General features: G+C 46.0%; 1 protein-coding gene across 1 annotated transcript in view; it reads left to right on the forward strand.

The window, feature by feature from the left end:
• The first annotated feature begins 17460 nt into the window (after window positions 1–17460).
• The window catches only part of LOC106739178 (maestro heat-like repeat-containing protein family member 7), a 61114-nt gene continuing 58098 nt past the window's right edge, over window positions 17461–20476 (forward strand). The window contains exons 1-2 of the mRNA XM_059716325.1: window positions 17461–17528; window positions 18014–18148. Of these exons, the coding sequence (XP_059572308.1) occupies window positions 17463–17528; window positions 18014–18148 (201 nt within the window). The 5' untranslated portion in view covers window positions 17461–17462. The remainder of the gene's footprint in view (window positions 17529–18013; window positions 18149–20476) is intronic.

Raw genomic sequence — 20476 nt, forward strand, 5'->3', positions numbered from 1 at the left:
TACAGTGATGTAGCTTGCAACTTAATTTCTCCTTAAAATTGCCAGACCAACCTCATCTTCATCTCACTTCATAGCATCTGATAAAGCAGGCTATCACTTATGAAAACTTAAGTTTCCCCGAACTAGTTAGTTTTGAAGGTACTATCCTGCTTGGCCTTCTCCCTGACTTCAAACTAACATGGCTAACCACCTCTCTCTTCACCTCTTCTGAGCAAATTTAGCAATCCTCAAAATAAGCATCAATTTCACCTTAGACCTAAGCTTCTCTTGGCTAAGGCCAGACCCAATAAAGACTTAGACACCCAAAACTGGTTATTGGCAGATTTTTAGGCATCGCAGTACAAACCTGTAAATCTAACAGTCATCTAACTATGGAGGTGTCTAAACTCATCAGCAGAGATCTGGGTTTTCCATTTGCTGTGGAAAAATGTGGATTTTCTCATCTGAAGGAGAAAAATGAAAATTTTCCTCTTTAAAGGAGAAAATGCGGGAAACTGCAGGTTTCCCCTTGCAGTCTGGCAGCCTTCCAACCTGCAAAGAGCTGTTTGGGGATGGGGGGAGCAAGGGAAGGCTATTGGAGAAAGGGGGCACCACCTTCATGTACGTGGCCTGCACATAGCCAAGTAGGATGGTGGTGGAAGCAGCTCTGGCAGCCAGATGCAGGTAAGTCTACAGGGGTGGGGGTTGAAGAGCCAAGGCTTGGGGACTGTTTGGGGAGATGTGTGGGGGGGCGGGGGTGGGGGGACTGTGCGTGTGTGTGACAGGTTTGTGTGGAGGGGGTGGGTATGTGGGGTGGGGGGGGGGGGTGCCTGCCACCACTGGGGATGAGCTGTCTCGGTTCTAGGGCTGCAGCAGGGCAGGGGTATCTGAGGCAGTGCCCGGCACCACCAGCAAGCCTAGTTCTGTGCTGTTGCCAGCAGGACCTGGCCAGAGATGCCTGCCCCTCCAGTTGGGGGAGGGGGTAGGGAGGCTCTTCAGAGGTGGCAGGGAGCTGCATGGGCTGACCAGTGGCCCAATTAAAAAGGAAACTACTTGGTCAGCAGGGACTGGAGCCTGAGACTCCTTACCCATTACAGTCCCATTCCTTCTTACGTTCTTTGCTGGCCAGTGAACCTTGCATTCCATTCTCCACAGCAGTGCAGCTTCAACAGGAGAGGTGGAGACTGCTCTGGCCTAGCCTAGCCTGTAAATGCTTAGGGGTGGTTAGGCAGACAAGGTTTTTTGGGTAAATCCAATATCTTTTATTTAGACCAACTAAAACAGTTGCAAAAAATCTTTTTTGCAAGCGTTTGGGTACAAACACCCTTCTTCAGGCAGAGGAAGCATCTGCAGTTGTTTTGTACTCTTCCTGGGTGGGATAGAAATTAGACGCCAGTATGCAAGAATGCCAGTCAGTAAAAATGCAAATGTGTGGCAGACAAACTTGGAGATTTCACTGTACATCCCCATTTGTGGCAGGCTGGGCAACTCCCCTCTCATCAGTGCAGAGGCAGAAAAGGATCTTGGAGTCATTATTGATGCCAAAATGAACATGGGCCAACAGTGCAGGGATGCAGTCAGGAAGTCCAACCACACCTTATCATGTATCCACAGATGCATCTCAAGCAGGTCCAAGGAGGTGATCCTCCCCCTCTATGCGACACTGGTCAGGCTGCAGTTGGAGTACTGCATCCAGTTCTGGGCGCTGCACTTCAGGAGGGATGTGGACAACATTGAGAGGGTCCAGAGGAGGGCCACCCGCATGATCAGGGGTCATCAGGGCAGACACTACAAGGAGACGCTAAGGGACCTGAACCTGTTCAGCCTCCACAAGAGAAGGCTGTGGGGGGATCTAGTGGCCTGTTACAAACTAGTCAGGGGGGACCAGCAGGCATTGGGAGAGTCCCTGGACCCCAGAGCACTACCAGGAGTGACAAGAAATAATGGTCACAAGCTGGCAGAGGGTAGATTCAGGCTAGATATCAGGAGGTGCTACCTCACTGTCAGGGCAGCTAGGATCTGGAACCAACTTCCAAGAGAAGTGGTGCTGGCTCCTACCCTGGGGGTCTTTAAGAGGAGACTGGATGAACACCTTGCCGGGGTCGTTTGACCCCAGTACTCTTTCCTGCCAGGGCAGGGGGTCAGACTTGATGATCTGCTCAGGTCCCTTCTGACCCTACCAACCATGAAACTATGAAACTATGGGTGAGAAACATCTGGGGGGGAAGGGAAATAGTGACCTAGTGATAAAATGTAGCTGGTAAATTGTAGAGAGGTTACCTAGGTTATCAGATGTAAGGCAGGTTATAATGTGCCATAAATCCAATGTCTATATGTAGTCCATGATTTTTTGTATCCAGTAGGTTGATGAAGTGACGTTCATAGGCTTATCTGCGAAAGGTGTTTTGTAAATTCCCTTTGAGGATTAGAACTGAGAGATTGGAGAGAAAGTAGTTATCTTGTGAGAAATGTGCCCCCACAGGTAATTGGATGTTTTTATGGGTGGTTAAAATAGTCTCTTGAGAGGCAGGAGGTATGCAGTTTGAATCCTCTTAGGCTGAGGACATTACTGGACCGAGGTCTCCCACTGCCTGAGTGGATGCTCTAATATTAGGCTATTACATAAAAGGTCAATTTCACCCCTACCTACTGTATCTGGTTTTTAAAAGAAAATAATGAGGACTTCTCAGTTATTTAAAAGAACCGATGTAAGCAGCAACCCTCAGAGAAGGGCTCTGACACACCACCTTCTTCCTGCCCCCCACACTAGGAGATGGAAAAGGCAGATTAGGCCAGGTAGGGACTTTAAATGTCATCTATTACAACGCAGGTAAGTGCCTCACTGCTAGGCACTTGTTTCTTCTGGCTATTCTGGGGTAGCATTCTCTCTCTCTCTCTCTGGTTTTCATTTAAAAACATGGAAGGGTATCTTCTTCTCTGGCATGCAGCAAAAAAAACATTTGAAATCTGGAAACATTTTTGAAAAATGGGAAAGCCACTTTTTGTGCAGCTCTACTTGACGTACAATGAATTCAGAGTTGATCAGGCTTTCTCTTTTTTCTTTATCGTATACTATGAATAGAATAATTCTTTACCTACCTTCTTTGTGTATTTTTGAAAATCACAGTCATGCAGTAACATTAGAAAATCTGCTCTCTTATTCCATGTTTTTCAGACTGCTTTTGGGGGATCAGACTTTTTGCTGTGTCCCATAGGACCACAGTAATCCACTGGTGCTCCTGAAAAAACAAAACTAAATAAGGATGGCATTAGCCCACATGGGAAAAGGTGGTAGTATGTATTTTGCAAATGCATTTTGTCAAATTCTTATCTTCCTACTTGTGTCATTTGCCAAAACTGTCAGAAGAAGTGATACACATTTTAAAAAGAAGAACATGCTGCTTATGTGAGGAGGGAACTTTCTGAAGGTTTGAAGAACATGGCTACAAATTTGTACAACACCAAACACAATGGGGTCGTGGTCCACAACTAGGTCTTCAAGCTGCTACTAACACACAGGTACTAGTAATACTAATTTATGGATGCTGAGGCTCTCAAACAGTATCAGATTGATTGATCGATTTATTTGCCATCCTTCCCCTGGCCCTGCCCAATTCCATTTGCTCACTGTCAATGGGCTTGATCTTCTTTCCCACATTGTTTTACATCAGGAGGATGCCATTGACTTCAGCAGCCTTGGTCTCTATTTCTCTCTGTCTTAAGATTGTAACTGAATCAGAAAAAAAGTTAAGCTGACTACCAAAGAAACCTGTTACATAAATATATCTCCTAGTAACAGTAGAATTATCCATTATGGCCTATCCTAACAATCAATGAAGTCATTGGAATTCTGCAGGTTTCCATGGGTTGACACTGGACATTGTTCCAGTAAGCTCTGCTTGAAAAAGGCTAAAGATCTTGTAAGACCAGATATTAAGAATATAACTTTTTTGTGTTCTTTGTGTCAGCTTCAAAAATGCGCCAAAAGGCTTTGGGGAAAGGAGAGGGAAGTCCTGAGCTCACTGAATTGGACAATGAAGAGGAAGAAATAAGCAACACATTACAGTGTCTTGAAAACAAAGATCAGGTATAAACATTTTCTATGCAGTGCAACAACAGGTCTTACATGAAGCAACTTCTCTTTAATAAACTAATTTCTCTCTTTACCTGTCGCCTATGATTCATTCTTCCCTCATCTATTAATTCCAAATGATTTAGTCTCTTTCCATCTCAGCGTTCCCTTACAGTTTGATCACTTTCCTTCCGAACTGTCCCATTAATCAAAATAATGGGAGTCATTTTATTTTAATCCACAGAATTTGTTATATCAGAAGCTAGTAAATCCTTGCTTTCTCACATCTGCCCATTTCACCTTTCTTTTTCCTATTCTCCTTGCAGTTGTCTCTGGAGCACCAGTTTCACACTTGGATAACTCTGGAGAGAAAAATCAATGCTGTCACCCATCTGAATAATGACCTAGCCCAGAGGCTGATTGATATCACTTCCAACAATCTCATCCAGGTAAATGCATAAGATAAAGAAGAGGAAAAAATACTTTAAACTAAATCTGGAACACCATATTTGAATCTAAGCTTCATGCTTTCTCTCTAGGTAACAATACCATGTCAAGAAACAAAAGAATAGTTGTTTGTATTGTTGGGATGTCATTTGACATGCACATGTGCTTACATGACTTGAAAATTTATCAGATTCCATGACCTAAGCATATTCAGACCTGAGCAGTAACTAAAAGAAACGATTCCAAATCTCTGTGACTCTCTCCAAAATTCCAGTGCTTGTCTTATTTTCCAATAAGAGTTGGAATGGTAATTAATCTGTCGAGAATAATTTTTCATGTGTAATTTTGAGTGTATCTAATGTCACCTGAATTTCTTTGTTCTGATGCAGGAGCTAGAAGAGGAACTGGAGAAAGCTGCCATTGGCGTTTTGGTGGCCACTGCAAAGCACTTCCCAGAAATTGTCTTGGCTAATCTACAGGAGCGGATCCAACCAAAAGCTCTGCCCCACCACAGCATCCTCTGTGCTATGGTGAAACTCTGCCAACTCAAAGGTACCATCTCCCTCTATTTCCTGCAAAGTAGATTTCTTTTAAGCTTGGCAAGTATTTGATGTCATTTTCTGTAGAACCGGTTTGACCCTGTTAAATAGGTATGAGCTGAGATTTTCCTTTGTGCCCTTCTGATCCCCACACTGTTGGCTGGTCTGATTGAATTTTTTCAGTTTTTCAATGGAAAATGGGGGGACGGGTTGCTTTTTGCAAAAATGTGTCTGTTCTCCATGGAACATTTCAGGTCTTTTCATCAAAATATTTCAGCCAAAAACTGTTCGGGGGGGGGGGGGGGGGGGGGGGTTCTTGGCCAAAACTTAGAATTGTAATACCTCGTGTTAGTTGTAGTTTGTTCTTCATATCCTCATTCTCTATCACACTCATATTCACACTCATATTCTCACACAGCATCTCTGTGTTATGAGGCTGGGTACAAAAAGTAATCTTTTCCTTCAGCAGATCTCCCTTTGTTCTGTATGTGGCTGTCAGAATTGGCCCTTGAGGAACAGAAAGCAACTAGTCAGCTAGAAACAAAGCTGAGTGCATTTTCCTTTCCTCTGTTCCAGCCATGGCTCCTTATTTTGGTGCAATGTGGGACTGTGTCCTGCCAGTCTTGCCTCTGGTCCAGTCAAAGGAATATGTGCTGCTGTTCTGTGATGGTGAGCATTTCATGATTCCTCATATTTAGTTTTGCTGGCATATTCTCATTCACAAGCCTGACTCTCACTTCCCACAGATGTTATCCTTGAGTAAAAGGAATGCTGTTCTAGTTAGCTGTTCCCTTACCAAGTGATACCCAACTGACTCCTGATTAGATTCAGAGATGTAGAGAAAAGGGGCCAGGTGTCATTGGGATTTTACAGAACATGCACACATGATCAGAAAATACATGATCCTGCTTTCCAGGCAAAAGAAGGTCATTTGGTTTCAACTTTAGGACCCTGTGACAGAGGGCTGCCTTAAGGCCATGACATTGGCCCGTCCAACTGTCCAGGGCATTTTGCCCTGCCTTGCCTGCCGGCAGGCGCCTTTAATGTTTCCAAAACATTGTATTTATATGTAGGAGGCTTCCCTAACTGTGGCCCTCGTGTACTGGGCCAAATGCATGGCTTTGAACCTCCCCTACATCGTTTCCCATGCCTTGCAGATGGCATTTAAACTGTTGACAACTCCAGCCCCTTGCCGGGCCAAACTCTGCCCCTTACTGGACCGCTAACATTCTGCCCTTTGCCAGGCCTCAATCACTCTGCCCACCCCTGGGCTTCACCCATTCCACCCTACTTTGTGCAGCCCTTCAGAGCCCATCCTGGCCCGGTCCTTTGGGTTTCATCACTCACACACTCTGGCCGGCCTACACACAGTCCTTCAGGCCACCTACAGGCCCTACTCTACGTGGCCTCCAGATTTCTGTCCCACACCAGGCCCAACTCAGCCTCTAGCCCCTTTCTGGGCCACTACTCTGCCGCTCACTGGGCTCCTGGGCCTTATGCCCCTTGGACCCACTCAGTGGGCTTTGGCCCCTGTCTCAGGCCCTACTCTATGGGCCTAGACCCTATGCTTTTCTGTCAGGGTGTACTCCACTAGACTTTCCCCTCCACGGGGTACCCAAAAGTCAGTGGGGACTTAGGCTTTCCAGCACCCCATCCTCACCTTTTGCTAGGGAGGTACATCTGTAGCTTTTCCTGGAGACTGCCCTCCCGTAGGCAGCCGCACCCCACCATCCAACCCCAGCAGGGTGCAGTTTCAGGTCTTACCCAGGACCCACAGGAACCTCCTTCATCCCCATAGTTCCTGCCCTGACCTCCAGGTGTTCTGGGAGCTGCTGTCCTCAGGCTGTGCAACATTGCTCCACTGGCTCCCTTGATGTAACTGCTGGCTCAGCTTCTAGGGCCTGGACTTATACCCTGGTTGCCTAGCCCTCCTCCAATCGGGGGGGGGGGTGGTCCCCTTGCAGTCATGTGACCACCTACTTGGGCTAACCACACCTGCCAGCGGCTCCACAGCCTGCTTTCACCCCTTAAAGTGGTGGGCACCAAAGGTGCTCTGCCACCACCCTTTTTCACATTGGTTCAACCTGCTGAAGCTACAGAGGCTGCTTTCCAGAGTAGGTGCCTTTCCAGTAAAGGTACCTAAAATGAGGTTCTTACTGATTCAGTTTTGTTCTGTAATCTGTATGTTAACTTTCCACACAAAACAGTTAGAATGCTCCATTGTTTTCCCTTCATTTTCTAATTCCTTTGAGATTAAAGCTCAACACAGCATGTGAAGTCCTAGATCGGTGAAACACATATACATGCCCACAAAGCTGGGTATTAGTTCTCAGAGTTGCCAGGTGTTTTTTTTCTGTGGTGCCTAATGACTGTGCCCCATTTCTTGTCTGTGATCAGTTTATCTCTCTCTCTATATAGAGATATAAATATAAATGTATCTGAGATCCCAGGCAGAGATTAGAGGAGTAGCTAGGGATTCTTCAGAGACTGTTATCTTACCAAACAGAATGTATATACAATATGTTTTTTGTTTCTATTACGGATGCAGCAGAGCTTTCTAAAATGATACTGATTATTATTAGCTGTGGAATAACATCAAATCCTTTGGTTCTCTATGTAGTATTAAGACACCTGGCCAGTTCTGTCTCCAGGTACTTAGCAGAGCCACCACAGGAAGTTGGGGAGCTGGACATTACTAGAGACACTGCAGCTTCCCAAGCCCATGTGACATTTCTAGTGCTCTTCAACAATTGGTTTCCAAGTGCCCAGGGAAAGGTGAGTGGAGGAAATCATGGGCAACAGGAGCCCTTTAGTAGAATTTGGATCTGAAAGGTGTCTGATGCTAGCCCTACAGAAACCCCCTATTTATCTATAGCACAGAGGAAGCACAGTTACACCATGACTGCTACCACGTGTCAGGGCCTGCTTCCTTTCTCTGTCCCTTTCACTCTCTCTCTCTCTCTCTCTTTGAAAACATGCCTTTCTTTTGATGTGGACCACTTGGGCTAAACATCAGCCATGTCACCCAGCCCACAGGGCTTTGCACAGGTCTAGAAATTTGATGACAGGGGAGCAGTGGCTGTATTAATTTCCACAACTCTGGAAGCTCTGGATAGTGTCAGCATGCAGGTTCATACCATGGTCAGATTGGGCATGCGGGGCTGGGCTGGCCTGTAAAATTGCATCCATGCAGAGGCCACAGAACAGAGTGGGCCACCTGGGCCATGGCCCAACCAATGTTTAGCATGGTGATTCTTAGCATGAGCATTGGCTTCAGGGGGCTGTCACTCTTCTGTCCTGGCAGGGCTGCAGGCAGCAGAGCGTGGCTGCCATTGTGCATGTGAGGGAGGGAGGGAGGCAGGCAGGGAGCGGAGCTGTGTTTAAATCGCCATGCTAAACATTGGTCGGGCCATGGCCTCTGCACCCATGGACTGACTTTACCCGCAAACCAAACCCATCTGTGGGACCTAGCTTGTAGACTGGCCCTCTGCCACTCATCAGCAACTGATCTAAAAGAATGCACCATAAGAGAAGAAAGCAGCATGTGAAGTGAGGCAGGCTAAGACAAGACACTTTTCTGGCACTGATGACTTCCTCCTGGCCTGTAAGAATTGATCTTTCCTTTTTTTAGAATAATACATTACATTTCTAGATTTTCAAGTTGTGAAGCAAAATTTCCATTTAGGATCCAATGTAGGTTATTGGGCTCACGTGATGGCAAGCAGCTTGAAACAATACTTCTGAAAAGGTTTTCACTATCCTTTTTTCCTTACTGAGGCATTATTTCTGCAGCCTATCCTGACATTGCAAATGTCAGTCTTGTTAATTTAATTAATTTTAATTTCATGGCTCATTGTTCTAGCAGAAACATCTAAATACCATCATCAAGTATAATCAGACTATAACCAACACAAGTCTATAATTAACATTGATGAACACTTTCCCTTATAAGAGACAGTTTTAGTTGCTTATAACTTTGCCCAACTTTAAGTATTTGGTTATGTCAATTATCTGCCTCAGGGTGAATTTTTTGTACTATTATTAATATTTCAGCAAAAAATTACTTCATACACTTCCTAAACCAAGTTTAGAGAAAAATCTGCTATTTGTCCATGTCCACTAGTATAAGTGTTTCATTGAGAAGCTCTAAAGGCTCTCTGATGTGAAGCAGAGATTTGATCTGATGTTAGGTACTTATTCTGGGGAATTTCACTTAAAGTTGACTAAGTTTCCCTATGGAAATCTCAATAGAGACTTGTTAGAGTTTGGCAACTAACTTTTGGGGAAATTCTGTCCTCCCTAGGCATGTCTACATGCACACCCCACTGTACAGTTGGTACTGCACAGTCATGTAGTACTTGCTTTAGCTTGCTTTAGCAAGTACTAAATGACTGCTCAGTGCCCCCCGGTACTTCACAGTCCTGGCAGCGCACAGGTTATTTCTGGCCTTACTGTACAGTAGCGGCAATGTCATGGTTAGTGCCCATCTCATATAGACATGCCCCCTGAGCATGCCCCATCCCGAGAGGACTTTGTATGTTCCATCCCTGACAGAGTGACTAAGTGTGCTCCAGCTTAGCAGTGCAGGTACAGGGGTTGAGCAGGACTTGTATGGCTTGTATGTTTTGTGTGGGTTACACATGCATATGTGTGCACACGTGTGTATGGTTGCATATGCATGTGTGCGTGCACTAAGAGGATGCCCTCCTGGACTGTGGAGGCACATGTGTCATTCTTCATCCATCTAGGGTGCAGACAGAAGTGCAGCTCCCAGCTATAACTCAGAACAATTTCTGCAAAGCGTTCTGAGTTATAATGTTACACAAGACCAAACCTCTGCCCTACCCTCTGGGGGCGGGGCTGAAGAAACCCCAGAGTGAACTCCTTCCACTCCTTCCATTCTGAAAACAGAGATGGGCTGGGAGCTCTGCAGACACAAGTTATAAAAAATGCTACATTTTTAAATTACTTTATCTGATACCTCATGCAATGAGGGGTCAGAGTTCCAATCAGCCATTCCTTCAGGCAGCCAGGAGAAGCTGGAACTGAGCATGGAGCTGGCCTCTCACGCACTCTGTATTCTCCCCTTGCTAGTACAAACATAGTGTGGAGGAGAAGGATGGTGAGGCCTGACTTGGAAACATGGGAATGAGGGGCCAGGCCTGGAAAATACTGAATTGGTGTGGCTGCAAATACCATTGAGAACACAAAAATAATGCTAAGTGATCTAAAGAAGTTAATATTTGGGCAGAAAATGACAAAATCAATACTTGGTTAAGAAAAATATAAGCTAACATGCATTGAGGGGGAGGGAAATATGCTGAAATGTAGTGAAAGAGTAATGTCAAAATAAGTTCAAATTAGGAATGAGTTAAAACTGCCAGGGTCCAGTAAGCCAATGTGACTTGGCATTGGATACAGAATCATCACATCATAGGCCTAGGAAGTGATAGGACTTCTCCATTAAGTTAATAATTCTATAGCAACAGATGTGTCTGGGTACATCACAGTGTGCAGATTTGTGAACATTTTGTTAGCTATGCTGTATCTCACCAACCACATGTGCATTCATTTCCTGTCTCTTCTCCCTAAGCAGGTGATGGAAGCCACACTGAATGCAATTACCCCGCTGTTTTTTATCATGTCTGTTCAGACGTTGAAAAATCATCTCCAGTATTTGATAACAGGGCTCCTGCATCTGTATGAGACTGGACTACCCCATTTTTACATCACAGAGGTGAGGGTTCTCAGGATGTGTCTATGACCAGTGGGCAGAGAAGGTGTTAGTTTGGTTCTGTAGCATTGAAGAGCGCTGTCCGGTTTCCAATCTGTGGAGACATCCTGATTCCCAGCCTAAACTATGTATAGATGGACCTGAACTGGGACAACATGATATGCAATAGGGCTGTGCGAAATGGGACCATTCCTTTTTGACTTGCGTTTCGATGGAACAGCATTTCGTTTTGAATTTCGTTTAAATTCGAAACCGCCGTTCCATTTTGTTTTGTCAAAACAGTTTTTCTGTTTCAACACTGTTTTGATGTTTTGCCCATAGGCTATAATGGGGAAGCTCAAAACAGCCTATAACTTTGTCATTTCTGGCCTGATCTGGATGAATCTTGCAGGAGTGGTACTCCCTTCTGAGGGCATGAAGCCTGCCAAGTTTCAAGGAGATAGGTGCAGGGGTTTCAGGGAAATTGCACCTCAGAGTCTTGAAAGCAAAAAACTCATGTCACATGTACGTGTTAAGCCACAGTGGGGTCAAAACTTCAGGCTTGCTAGCCCCTGCTGAGGCAATGAAGCCTGCCAAGTTTCAAGGAGATAGGTGCAGGGGTTTGGGGGAAACCACCTCAAGCTGCAGACAAGCAAAACTTGTGACATGGGTGACACTGTGTGTTAAGGTGCAAGGTGAAAACTGCAAGCCTGCTGGCCCCTGCTGAGGCCACAAAGCCTGCCAGCTGTCAAGGAGATAGGTGCAGGGGCTTCTGAGCTCTGGGGCCCTGCACCTCTGGCTGCTGACAGGCAAAACTCGTGACATGGGTGGTTGTGGGACTGTGTCTGTCTTGGAGCACAGGGGGTGAAAACTGCAGGTCTGCTAGGCCCTGCTGCAGCCATGAAGCCTGCCAGCTGTCAAGGGGATTGGTGCAGGGGGAGTCTGAGTTTTGGGGCCCTGCACCTCTAACTGCTGACAGGCAAAACTCGTGACATGGGTGGGTGACACTGTGTATGTGTTAAGGTGCACTCTCACTCAACTGACACCAAGGCACAAAGCAGGGGAGTTCAGATAGTACTGCCATTAATGCAGTTTTTCCATCCATCCCCAGAGCACTGGGATTGGAAGAGACCTCAGGGAAGGATGACAGTCGCTGGCCAGCTACACAGTCAATAATGAGAGTAGTCATTCCCCACCTTCCCCCTCCCTCTCTTTACTTTAGTTTCTGTTTCCCCGCAGGCAAACCCAGCTTGAGCTTCGAAACTTTAAATGTTTAGAAATTTTCGAAACATTTCGACTTGCCTCGTTTCGTTTCAAGGCTGTTTCGAAGCTCTCTGCTTCATTTTGATTTTGCTGTTTCAAGCTCAAAACGAGTCGAAATAGCATTGAAACAAAACTGCCAGTGAAATTTCGCATACCCCTAATATGCAAGCATCTACTCTGGATACATTCAAGAAATGTCTGGATACTCATCTTGCTGGGGTCATCTGACCCCATCTGACTTCTTGCCCTTTGGGCAGGGGGCTGGACCTGGTGATCTCGCGAGGTCCCTTTCAACCCTAACGTCTATGAAATCTATGAAATATCAAGGGTCAGGAAGATCTGAGAAACTGATTAAAAGTCAAAAGAAGTCCCTTAGAAGAAGACTTAGCCAGGTGACACACAAGACCAATTGCAAATAATGAAAAGTGACAGTTCAGAACTAGATTCTAGGACCTTCGTATCATAAAATAAATAAGTAGCTAAAAAAATGAGACCGATTCAGTCATTGACATGCTGTATGGGACGTACTATAACTAGAAAAAGAATTTCAAAAGATGACCGTTTCAGGAGCTAATTCTTTATTACTCTGCACTTCTTTCCGCAGTGTCTATGTGCCCTTCTAGACAGTGTACTGAGCTACAAAAAATGGAGTAAGAGGCTGCACTACAGTCTGGACAGCATTCTCAGTGCTCTTTTTGCGCAGGTAAGGAGACTGATGCCAAATGGGTAGGACACGATGCCACTTTCCTCTTCCCTGTCTCTTTGTGCAGAGATTTTAAAGAACAATGAAAAAAAGCAAACATTTCCATAGGAGGCTGTCCAAACTGAAATGATAAGATGTCTTTATTTCCCTGTTTCATTGCATCTGTAACCCTTCATCCAGTCAACAACTGGTAGCAATGAGGACTGGGTTCAAATTTTGGTGTACCCAATAAGATTTCACTGTGGAAACCCAATAAGTTTTCACCCCCACCCAGAAATCTGGGATCACTGAATTTGGCTGGGGTGTCCTGCATAACAGAACCTCCTCCTTGCAAGCAGTATAAACACAAAAGGACAGATTTATTACAGAAAACAAAGGTCAAAGAAAACAAAGAAAACACCAAATGCAATTTGAAACACTACCAATTACAAGGCACAGTCTATAGGTCTATAGGGCTTCACCCATGCCTAGGCAAGCTGGGACTTGGGGGCTCCGCAAAGGGTAGTTCTGGGGGTTGCATCCCTATATTTGCCCTTCAGCAATAGGATGGACAGATGGGCCCACACCAGAGAGTCTTATGAGCTGCTCCTTGGGGTTTGAGGCAACTTGCAGAGTGGCTAGAGAGTGTAGGTTCTTCTGCAGTGCAAGGTGTCCCTCGTTGCTCCCTGGCCATTTGTAGAGCACTGATCTCAGTTTCTATTTGGTGGCTTTGAGAGGATAACTTGTGGCTTCAGTCAGCACATGCAACTCTCAACATTTCTAGTCTCAACCCCCAACCCTGCTGGGACAGAAAACTGCAAAAGAACTCAAGGGGAGCCTGACCTATCCTGGTCCGGGCCTGAACAGACAGAGTGGCTCAGCTACTCAGCTAAGCTGAGACACAACAGCGGTAAAACAATAAAAGGGGGAAACAGGCCTCTTTGCACTGAGCCTGGACTAAGCAACAAAAACGGATCAAGGCATTCTGCACTGGGCCTGGGCTTGGCAACAAAATGTACCCAGTCCGTCACCCTGGTCCAGCACGTGCCAGGTCTCACCCTGGTCCAAGCTGTGCCAGGTACCACCTTGGCCCAAACTGTGCCAGGCTTTTAATCCTGGACATAATCTGCCAGCAAAACCACAAAGCTCCAACCCTGGCCATTGTCCTGGATGGATTAATACCCCCATGGTATTATCCCACTCAAACCCCAGGAAAACCAAAGGAGACAGAAGAGGAAGGAAATAGAGGTCTCAAACTCTTGAGACCGTCTTTCTTTCCCTGGATCTGAGTCTTTCCCTTTACATAGCTTCAGTAAGCCTCTCCAGTGAAGGATGGGGGAGAGACCTCCCCCATGGGGGAGCAGTTTCTCCAGCTCCCAATTCAGCTTTGCAACTCTTAGCAGCCCCAGGAGAAAGAGAGCTTATTGAGGTTGAGAGGTTCCCATGTACCTGGCATGACATCACCCAAGCTTTTCCAATCAAGGCTTGCCCTGCCCCCAGCCTTTCTCTCAACTAATTAATTTTAAAAGAACATTGCTCAGTTTTAGGGGTCTGATCCCCTTCCTTATGTAACTGAACTCCATGCTCTCTTGTTTACAGTAAACAGCAGGGTATATTCTTAGACAAAAAGCCCAACAAAGGGGGCTTTCCTGCCTACACACAGACAGCCCTGCTTATTTCCAGACTACCAAAGCAGGGTACTTAAATATAGAAAACAATGCATTACAATACTTGCTGTACAAATTAGACACAACAATACATAATTATATTTCAACTAGAACACTTTGGCAGTACAAAATGGCTTGTGTGTTTTGTGTAGGTTACACGTATATGTGTGTGCACACATGTGCGTATGGATGCATATGCATGTGTGTGTGCACTGAGAGGACGCCCTCCTGGACTGTGGAGGCACGTGTGTCATTCTTCATCCATCTAGGGTGCAGACAGAAGTGCAGCTCCCAGCTATAACTCAGAACAATTTCTGCAAAGCATTCTGAGTTATAACATTACACCAAACCAAACAGAAGTACCTCAGTCCCACCCTCTTCAGGGGCTGAAGAAACCCCTGAGTGAACTCTTTCCACTCCTTCCATTCTGAAGACAGAGACGGGTTGGGAGCTCTGCAGACACAAGTAATAAAAATGCTACCTTTTGAAATGAATTTATCTGATACCTCATGCAATGAGGGGTCAGAGTGTCACCCAGTCAGCCATTTTTGAAGCTGTTTGCAGCCATGAACTTGTGTTTGGTCACAGCTATAAACTGTTTCCTGTGGCCAGATAGGGCAAAAATTGTCACTTCTGTCTGCTTAGCTAGTGTTTTCTCTGTTACATGGAGCTCTGCACGTCTTTCAGCAGGGCTTTACCCATGCTCTCTATTCTCAGTGAAGAAGTGACTGCTGCTTTTTTTCCCCACCAGAAAGGTTCAATCCAAGACCCTTCTTACAGGGGGAGGAGCTATCCAATCTATTTCAAGGATTCCCTCTTCTGACAGTTATTCTAGTGACTACCATGTGCCCCAAGGCTGTGAGGACACAGAGACTCATTCTACAAGGTGTTGAATGTTATCTTTCTCAGTAGTTGAAGGTATATTTGAAGCCACAGAACGCACTCAGCACTGACCAAGTTAACATGGATGCTTGTTCTTCTGCCAGTTGAAAGCTAATGCCCGTATTTTTATTTTTCTTGGACTATTTTAAATCTTCCCTGCTGCCACACTATGCATCCATGACTGGGTTTTCTTCTCTCTGCAGGTCTGTGCTAAGATTGAAACATCTGACACACCAAGTAAAAGGAACCAAGAAGCTGCATTGCAAGCTTTCAAGGTTCTGGGTAAGAACAGAAAGAAACTTGGAGTGAAATCATGGAAGCAGAATTTCATCTTCCTCACTGTCCTGGGGAGGTGGCTTTTCTTCCTTGTTCATTTCTTCTTATTAGCCTGATTTCTCTACCTTTAGGTGTTGTTTATCAGGAGGACATTATGGCTTTCCTCAAAAAGAAAATGGAGCATGCTGAAGAAGTAGAGTACACTGCAGTTCTTACCATCCTAAGAAAAATTATACAAGATTGTAAGTAAGAATGGAAGTTACAGGAACAGAGCTGTCCTAGGCCTGAGGAAAATTGTTTAGCACTTGCTTATACTGGGTACATCTACATGTGCAATTAATGCACCTGAATTTTCTTCACAAAAAACTCAGGCTCATTAAACTGCTCCCAGGCAAATATCTGAATGGGTGTGTCTACACAAGACACTTTACTGTGCATGAGACAAAGCTAATGAGCAGTAAAGTATCACCGTCTACACAATTACTGTGCAGTAGATTAGTCTAATGTGCTGTTTTCTAGTACCTGTACATACAGGTACTAGAACTTGGCGCGTTAAATTTATGCACCAAAGTATATATATAGACGCTGACTGGGAGCAAATTTCTCCCACTCAGCTTAGGCAGCAGGGGTGGGGAGAGCTGTCCTGGCTTATAAGACACTGCCTGCCAGCCATGTGGAGATCAGGATGAGTCCTGATCTCCACATGGCTGGGGGGCAGCTGCCCGGCACCTGGGACTGCTCTCCTCCATCCCCTGGAGATCGGGACCAGCCTCTGTGCCCCCTGCCACCCCAGGGCTGGCCCTCGGGGAGCCTGCAGCTGCCCCTGGATGCTGCAGTGGGGGCAGAATAGGGAAGGAGGAGCCATAAGATAAACTGTTTCCATTGCGAGGAAATTTGTTCCCGGTGGGTGGACGTTCAGATATCCATGGGGGCGCAATTTAAGGCACCTGAATTTTCTGCACAGAAAATTCAGGCTCATTAATTGCATGTGTAAGATGTACCCATCATGCACCTGCATCAGGAGAAAATTTTCTCCCCAACAGGTCAGTCAGCCAGTTCAATCAGCCAGTTCTTCACTTTCATGTGCATGAAAGGCATACAGGCTCATAAAAAGAAATGGATTTTCCATGCCTGCAGTCCCTGCAGACTAGACACATACTTGGCTGATTTCAGTGGAACTGTGCTGATTCAAGCTGAGGAACTTGCTCTAAATTTAAGCTTAGCATTAGAACCTTGGATGTGAATTTCCTAACTGCTTTACACACCACATGTGGGATGCACACCATATGTGGTATCTTCCGCAGCTGGTCCATGATCCACACTTGGCTCATTGCCCACAGACGCTACATATGGTGTGGGTCTCAGGCCAGCTGGGGTGGGTTCTACACATGGCACAGCCCCAGACCAGCTGGGGCATGCACCATGCACAGAGCATGTCATGGACTGGCTGGAGTTGGCACCATGTGTGGTGCAGGTCCTGGACCAGCAAGAGGCAGCGGGATTGCTGCATGTGGAGTAGGTGCCACTTGTAGTATGGATCTTGGAGTGGGTGCTGTGGACCCTGGATCCTGGTTGGGGGCAGGTTTCATTGGATAGTCTGGCCTGTAAATGGGACCCACACCACTCATCCAGCCCGCTAGGCCAAATAAGTTTGACACCCTTGGGTTATTGGTTACCTGTGAATACACTGGGCTTAGTGGCCCAGGAAGCATCTTCCAGGCCAGTGTATCTATAATGCAATGGTAGCATGTCTTGATGGGGTATTTTGAAATGAAGCAGTCAAAGAATATGATTGTTTCAATAACTTTGTTTGGGAAGCTAAGATGAATTAAGCCAAGCCACTAACAGGCAAGAGAGCTATAAATTTAAAAGTGTGAAGGGCTTCCTGTGATAGATTTCAATCTATCAAACCTTGTGCCTGCTTTTTTTTTCAGCTCCCCATATGGACAAAGTAAAAAATGTCCTGGTACAGTCTGTGGCCCTCCTCATAACGGAAAACACTGAGCTGGTAAGAAAGATTCTCAGTATCTGGGAATAGACTTGCCTCAAATCTCTAGTATGGTAAATGAATTTCACTGGCCAACAGAACTACAAGGCTATGGAAAAGTCTTTGCCCCCTTGGTCTGGTAGCTCTAGGATCACTGTGCTGTAGCTGTATTCTCTGATGTCTTATTAATGATTAATTGAGCCCTATTCCTCTGATTAAGCAGAGCAAATTGCTTGTTTTCTTTGCTTTGTTATTAACTAAAAACACAATAGAAAGCTTAACTACGTATAAATATATAGATGAATGACTGAATATATGTATATGTCGTATATCCTAGTGGAAGTGCAGAACTGGAGAAAGGGGAGGAAGGAGACTGTCTCTACTTCTAACATAGGACAAATGAAAGTTTAGTGATCACAAAATTGTGTCTCCTTTTCTCCTTCTCAACCAGTTTGTGGGTGGTGCTTGCCTGGAATTAAAAATGTCTTTTGCTTTGTTCATGTGAGGCTGTCCTGAAGGTGAAGAGACCTCTCTTACAGCTAATTAGAAGCTTGGGATGCTGCGGGTACCTTACCCTACCAGGAGGCAAAGTGCTTGTGGATTTCGTCATCCAGCAGTGTGAGCACCTTGTCTGCACCACAGTAAGAAACAGAAAAAAGTTCCCTTTAAGTTTTAACCTCTTCCCCTTTTCCCTACCACCTCTTAACAGTTGTTGTTGCCCTCTTTCTGGTTCTTTTCAATCCCTGATGTGCTTTTTCTGCCATAGATGTCTACACTACAGTGTGCTTTCAATGTAAAGAGTGTCATACTACTATTTTCTGTCCCCTTATCATGCTTCAGCGACCTATGTTATTTCAGGAGCTGAAAGGGTGCTCCTGTGTTCCCATAGGGATCACATTTCCTTTTACTTTGCCCCTTCCCCCCATATCTTGTCAAACCATCATCTTTCATTGGTTAGTTCTCTTGCTTCTCTCTCTTGCACTCGCCCTTTGTATTCGTTTTTGTGCTATCCCCTTTGTTATGCTTTGTTCCTCCTCCCTCCTTCTCTCTCCCTTTTCAAGATGAGGCCCTTTTCAGTCTACAGGAATATGATTAAGCCTTCTCGCTGTCCATCCTAAATTCCTACCAATCAAAGAGCTTCATGCTTATCTGCCTGCAGGGATTTACTCACAGGTTAATGCTAGAATTTCCCCCAGCATTCCCATCTAGAGTAAGTATAACCCAGCTGTAGGGTATGACAGTGGGCATCTCTACTGTCTGAGGGCGCGCCTACATGTGCACCTAATTGCGCAGTTGTTTTTGGACAGTCCTGGTGCCACACAGGTTATTTCTGACCCTACTGTGCAGTAACAACAAGTTTCATAGATTTCATAGACATTAGGGCTGGAAGGGACCTCGGAAGATCATCGAGTCCAGCCCCCCGCCCAAAGGGCAGGACGTCAGCTGGGGTCATAGGATCCCAGCAAGATAAGCATCCAGTTTCATCTTGAAGATGTTCAATGAAGGCGCTTGAACAACCTCCGGTGGCAGGCTGTTCCAGACCTTGGGGGCTCGGACAGTAAAGAAATTCTTCCTTATGTCCAGCCTGAAACGATCTTGTAGTAGTTTGTGACCATTCGTCCTCGTCATCCCTTGGGGCGCTCTGGTGAACAAACGTTCCCCTAGATACTGGTGATCACCCCTGATAAACTTGTAGGTGGCCATCAGATCACCCCTGAGCCTGCGCTTTTCCAGGCTAAAGAGCCCCAGGGCTCTCAGCCTGTCATCGTAGGGTCTGCTTCCCTGACCTCTGATCATGCGCGTGGCTCTTCTCTGGACTCTCTCAAGCTTCTCCACATCCTTTTTGAATTGTGGAGCCCAAAACTGGACGCAGTACTCCAGCTGCGGCCTCACTAAGGCCGAGTACAGGGGGAGAATGACGTCCCGGGATTTGCTTGAGAAGCATCTATGGATGCAAGCCAGCGTTTTGGTCGCTTTATTAGCCGCAGCATCGCATTGCAGGCTCATGTTCATCTTGTGGTCAATGATGACCCCCAAGTCTCTTTCTTCCATAGTGCTAACCAACATAGCACTGCCGAGCCTATAAGGATGCTGCGGGTTTTTTTTCCCAAGGTGGAGAACCTTGCATTTATCGGCGTTGAACATCATCAGATTCTCATCCGCCCACTTGCTGAGCCTGTCCAGGTCAGCCTGGATCATCCGCCTGTGGATGCTTTGCCCCAAAGTTTGGTGTCATCGGCGAACTTGGCCAGTCCGCTTCTGACTCCAGTGTCCACATCATTAATGAAGATGTTGAACAGTATGGGTCCAAGGACAGAGCCCTGGGGGACCCCACTGGTCACAGGACACCACGATGAGTGACTTCCATCAATTACTACCCTCTGGGTCCGACCCCGGAGCCAATTTTCCAGCCAGTGGATCGTGGGGGACCCAAGGCGACAATTGGCCGGTTTCTCCAAGAGACGATCATGGGACACCAGATCGAAGGCTTTTTTGAAGTCAAGATATATGACATCAATCTCATCTCCCTTGTCCAGGTGATAGGTCACCTGGTCGTAGAAGGAAATGAGATTGGTCAAGCAAGACCTACCCGCAACAAACCCGTGCTGGCTATCCCTTAAGATGTTGGCGTCGGCCAGTCCATTAAGGATGGCCTCCTTAATAAACTTTTCTAAGATCTTCCCCGGGATAGAAGTCAGGCTGATGGGCCTATAGTTAGCCGGATCCACTTTCCTCCCTTTCTTGAAGATAGGCACCACGTTGGCCTTCTTCCAGTCTTCGGGCACTACACCAGAGCGCCAAGAGTTTTCAAAGATCCGCGCTAGAGGCTGGGCTATGATGCTCGCCAGCTCCTTGAGTACCCTGGGGTGAAGATTGTCAGGGCCGGCTGACTTGAAGGTATCCAGCTTCTCAAGATGTTCCTTCACAAAGTCAGCATTAATGGAGGGCAGGGGATCACCCTCACCCGG

Source organism: Alligator mississippiensis, chromosome 1, assembly GCF_030867095.1.
Source record: "Alligator mississippiensis isolate rAllMis1 chromosome 1, rAllMis1, whole genome shotgun sequence".
Taxonomy (NCBI): Eukaryota; Metazoa; Chordata; order Crocodylia; family Alligatoridae; genus Alligator; species Alligator mississippiensis.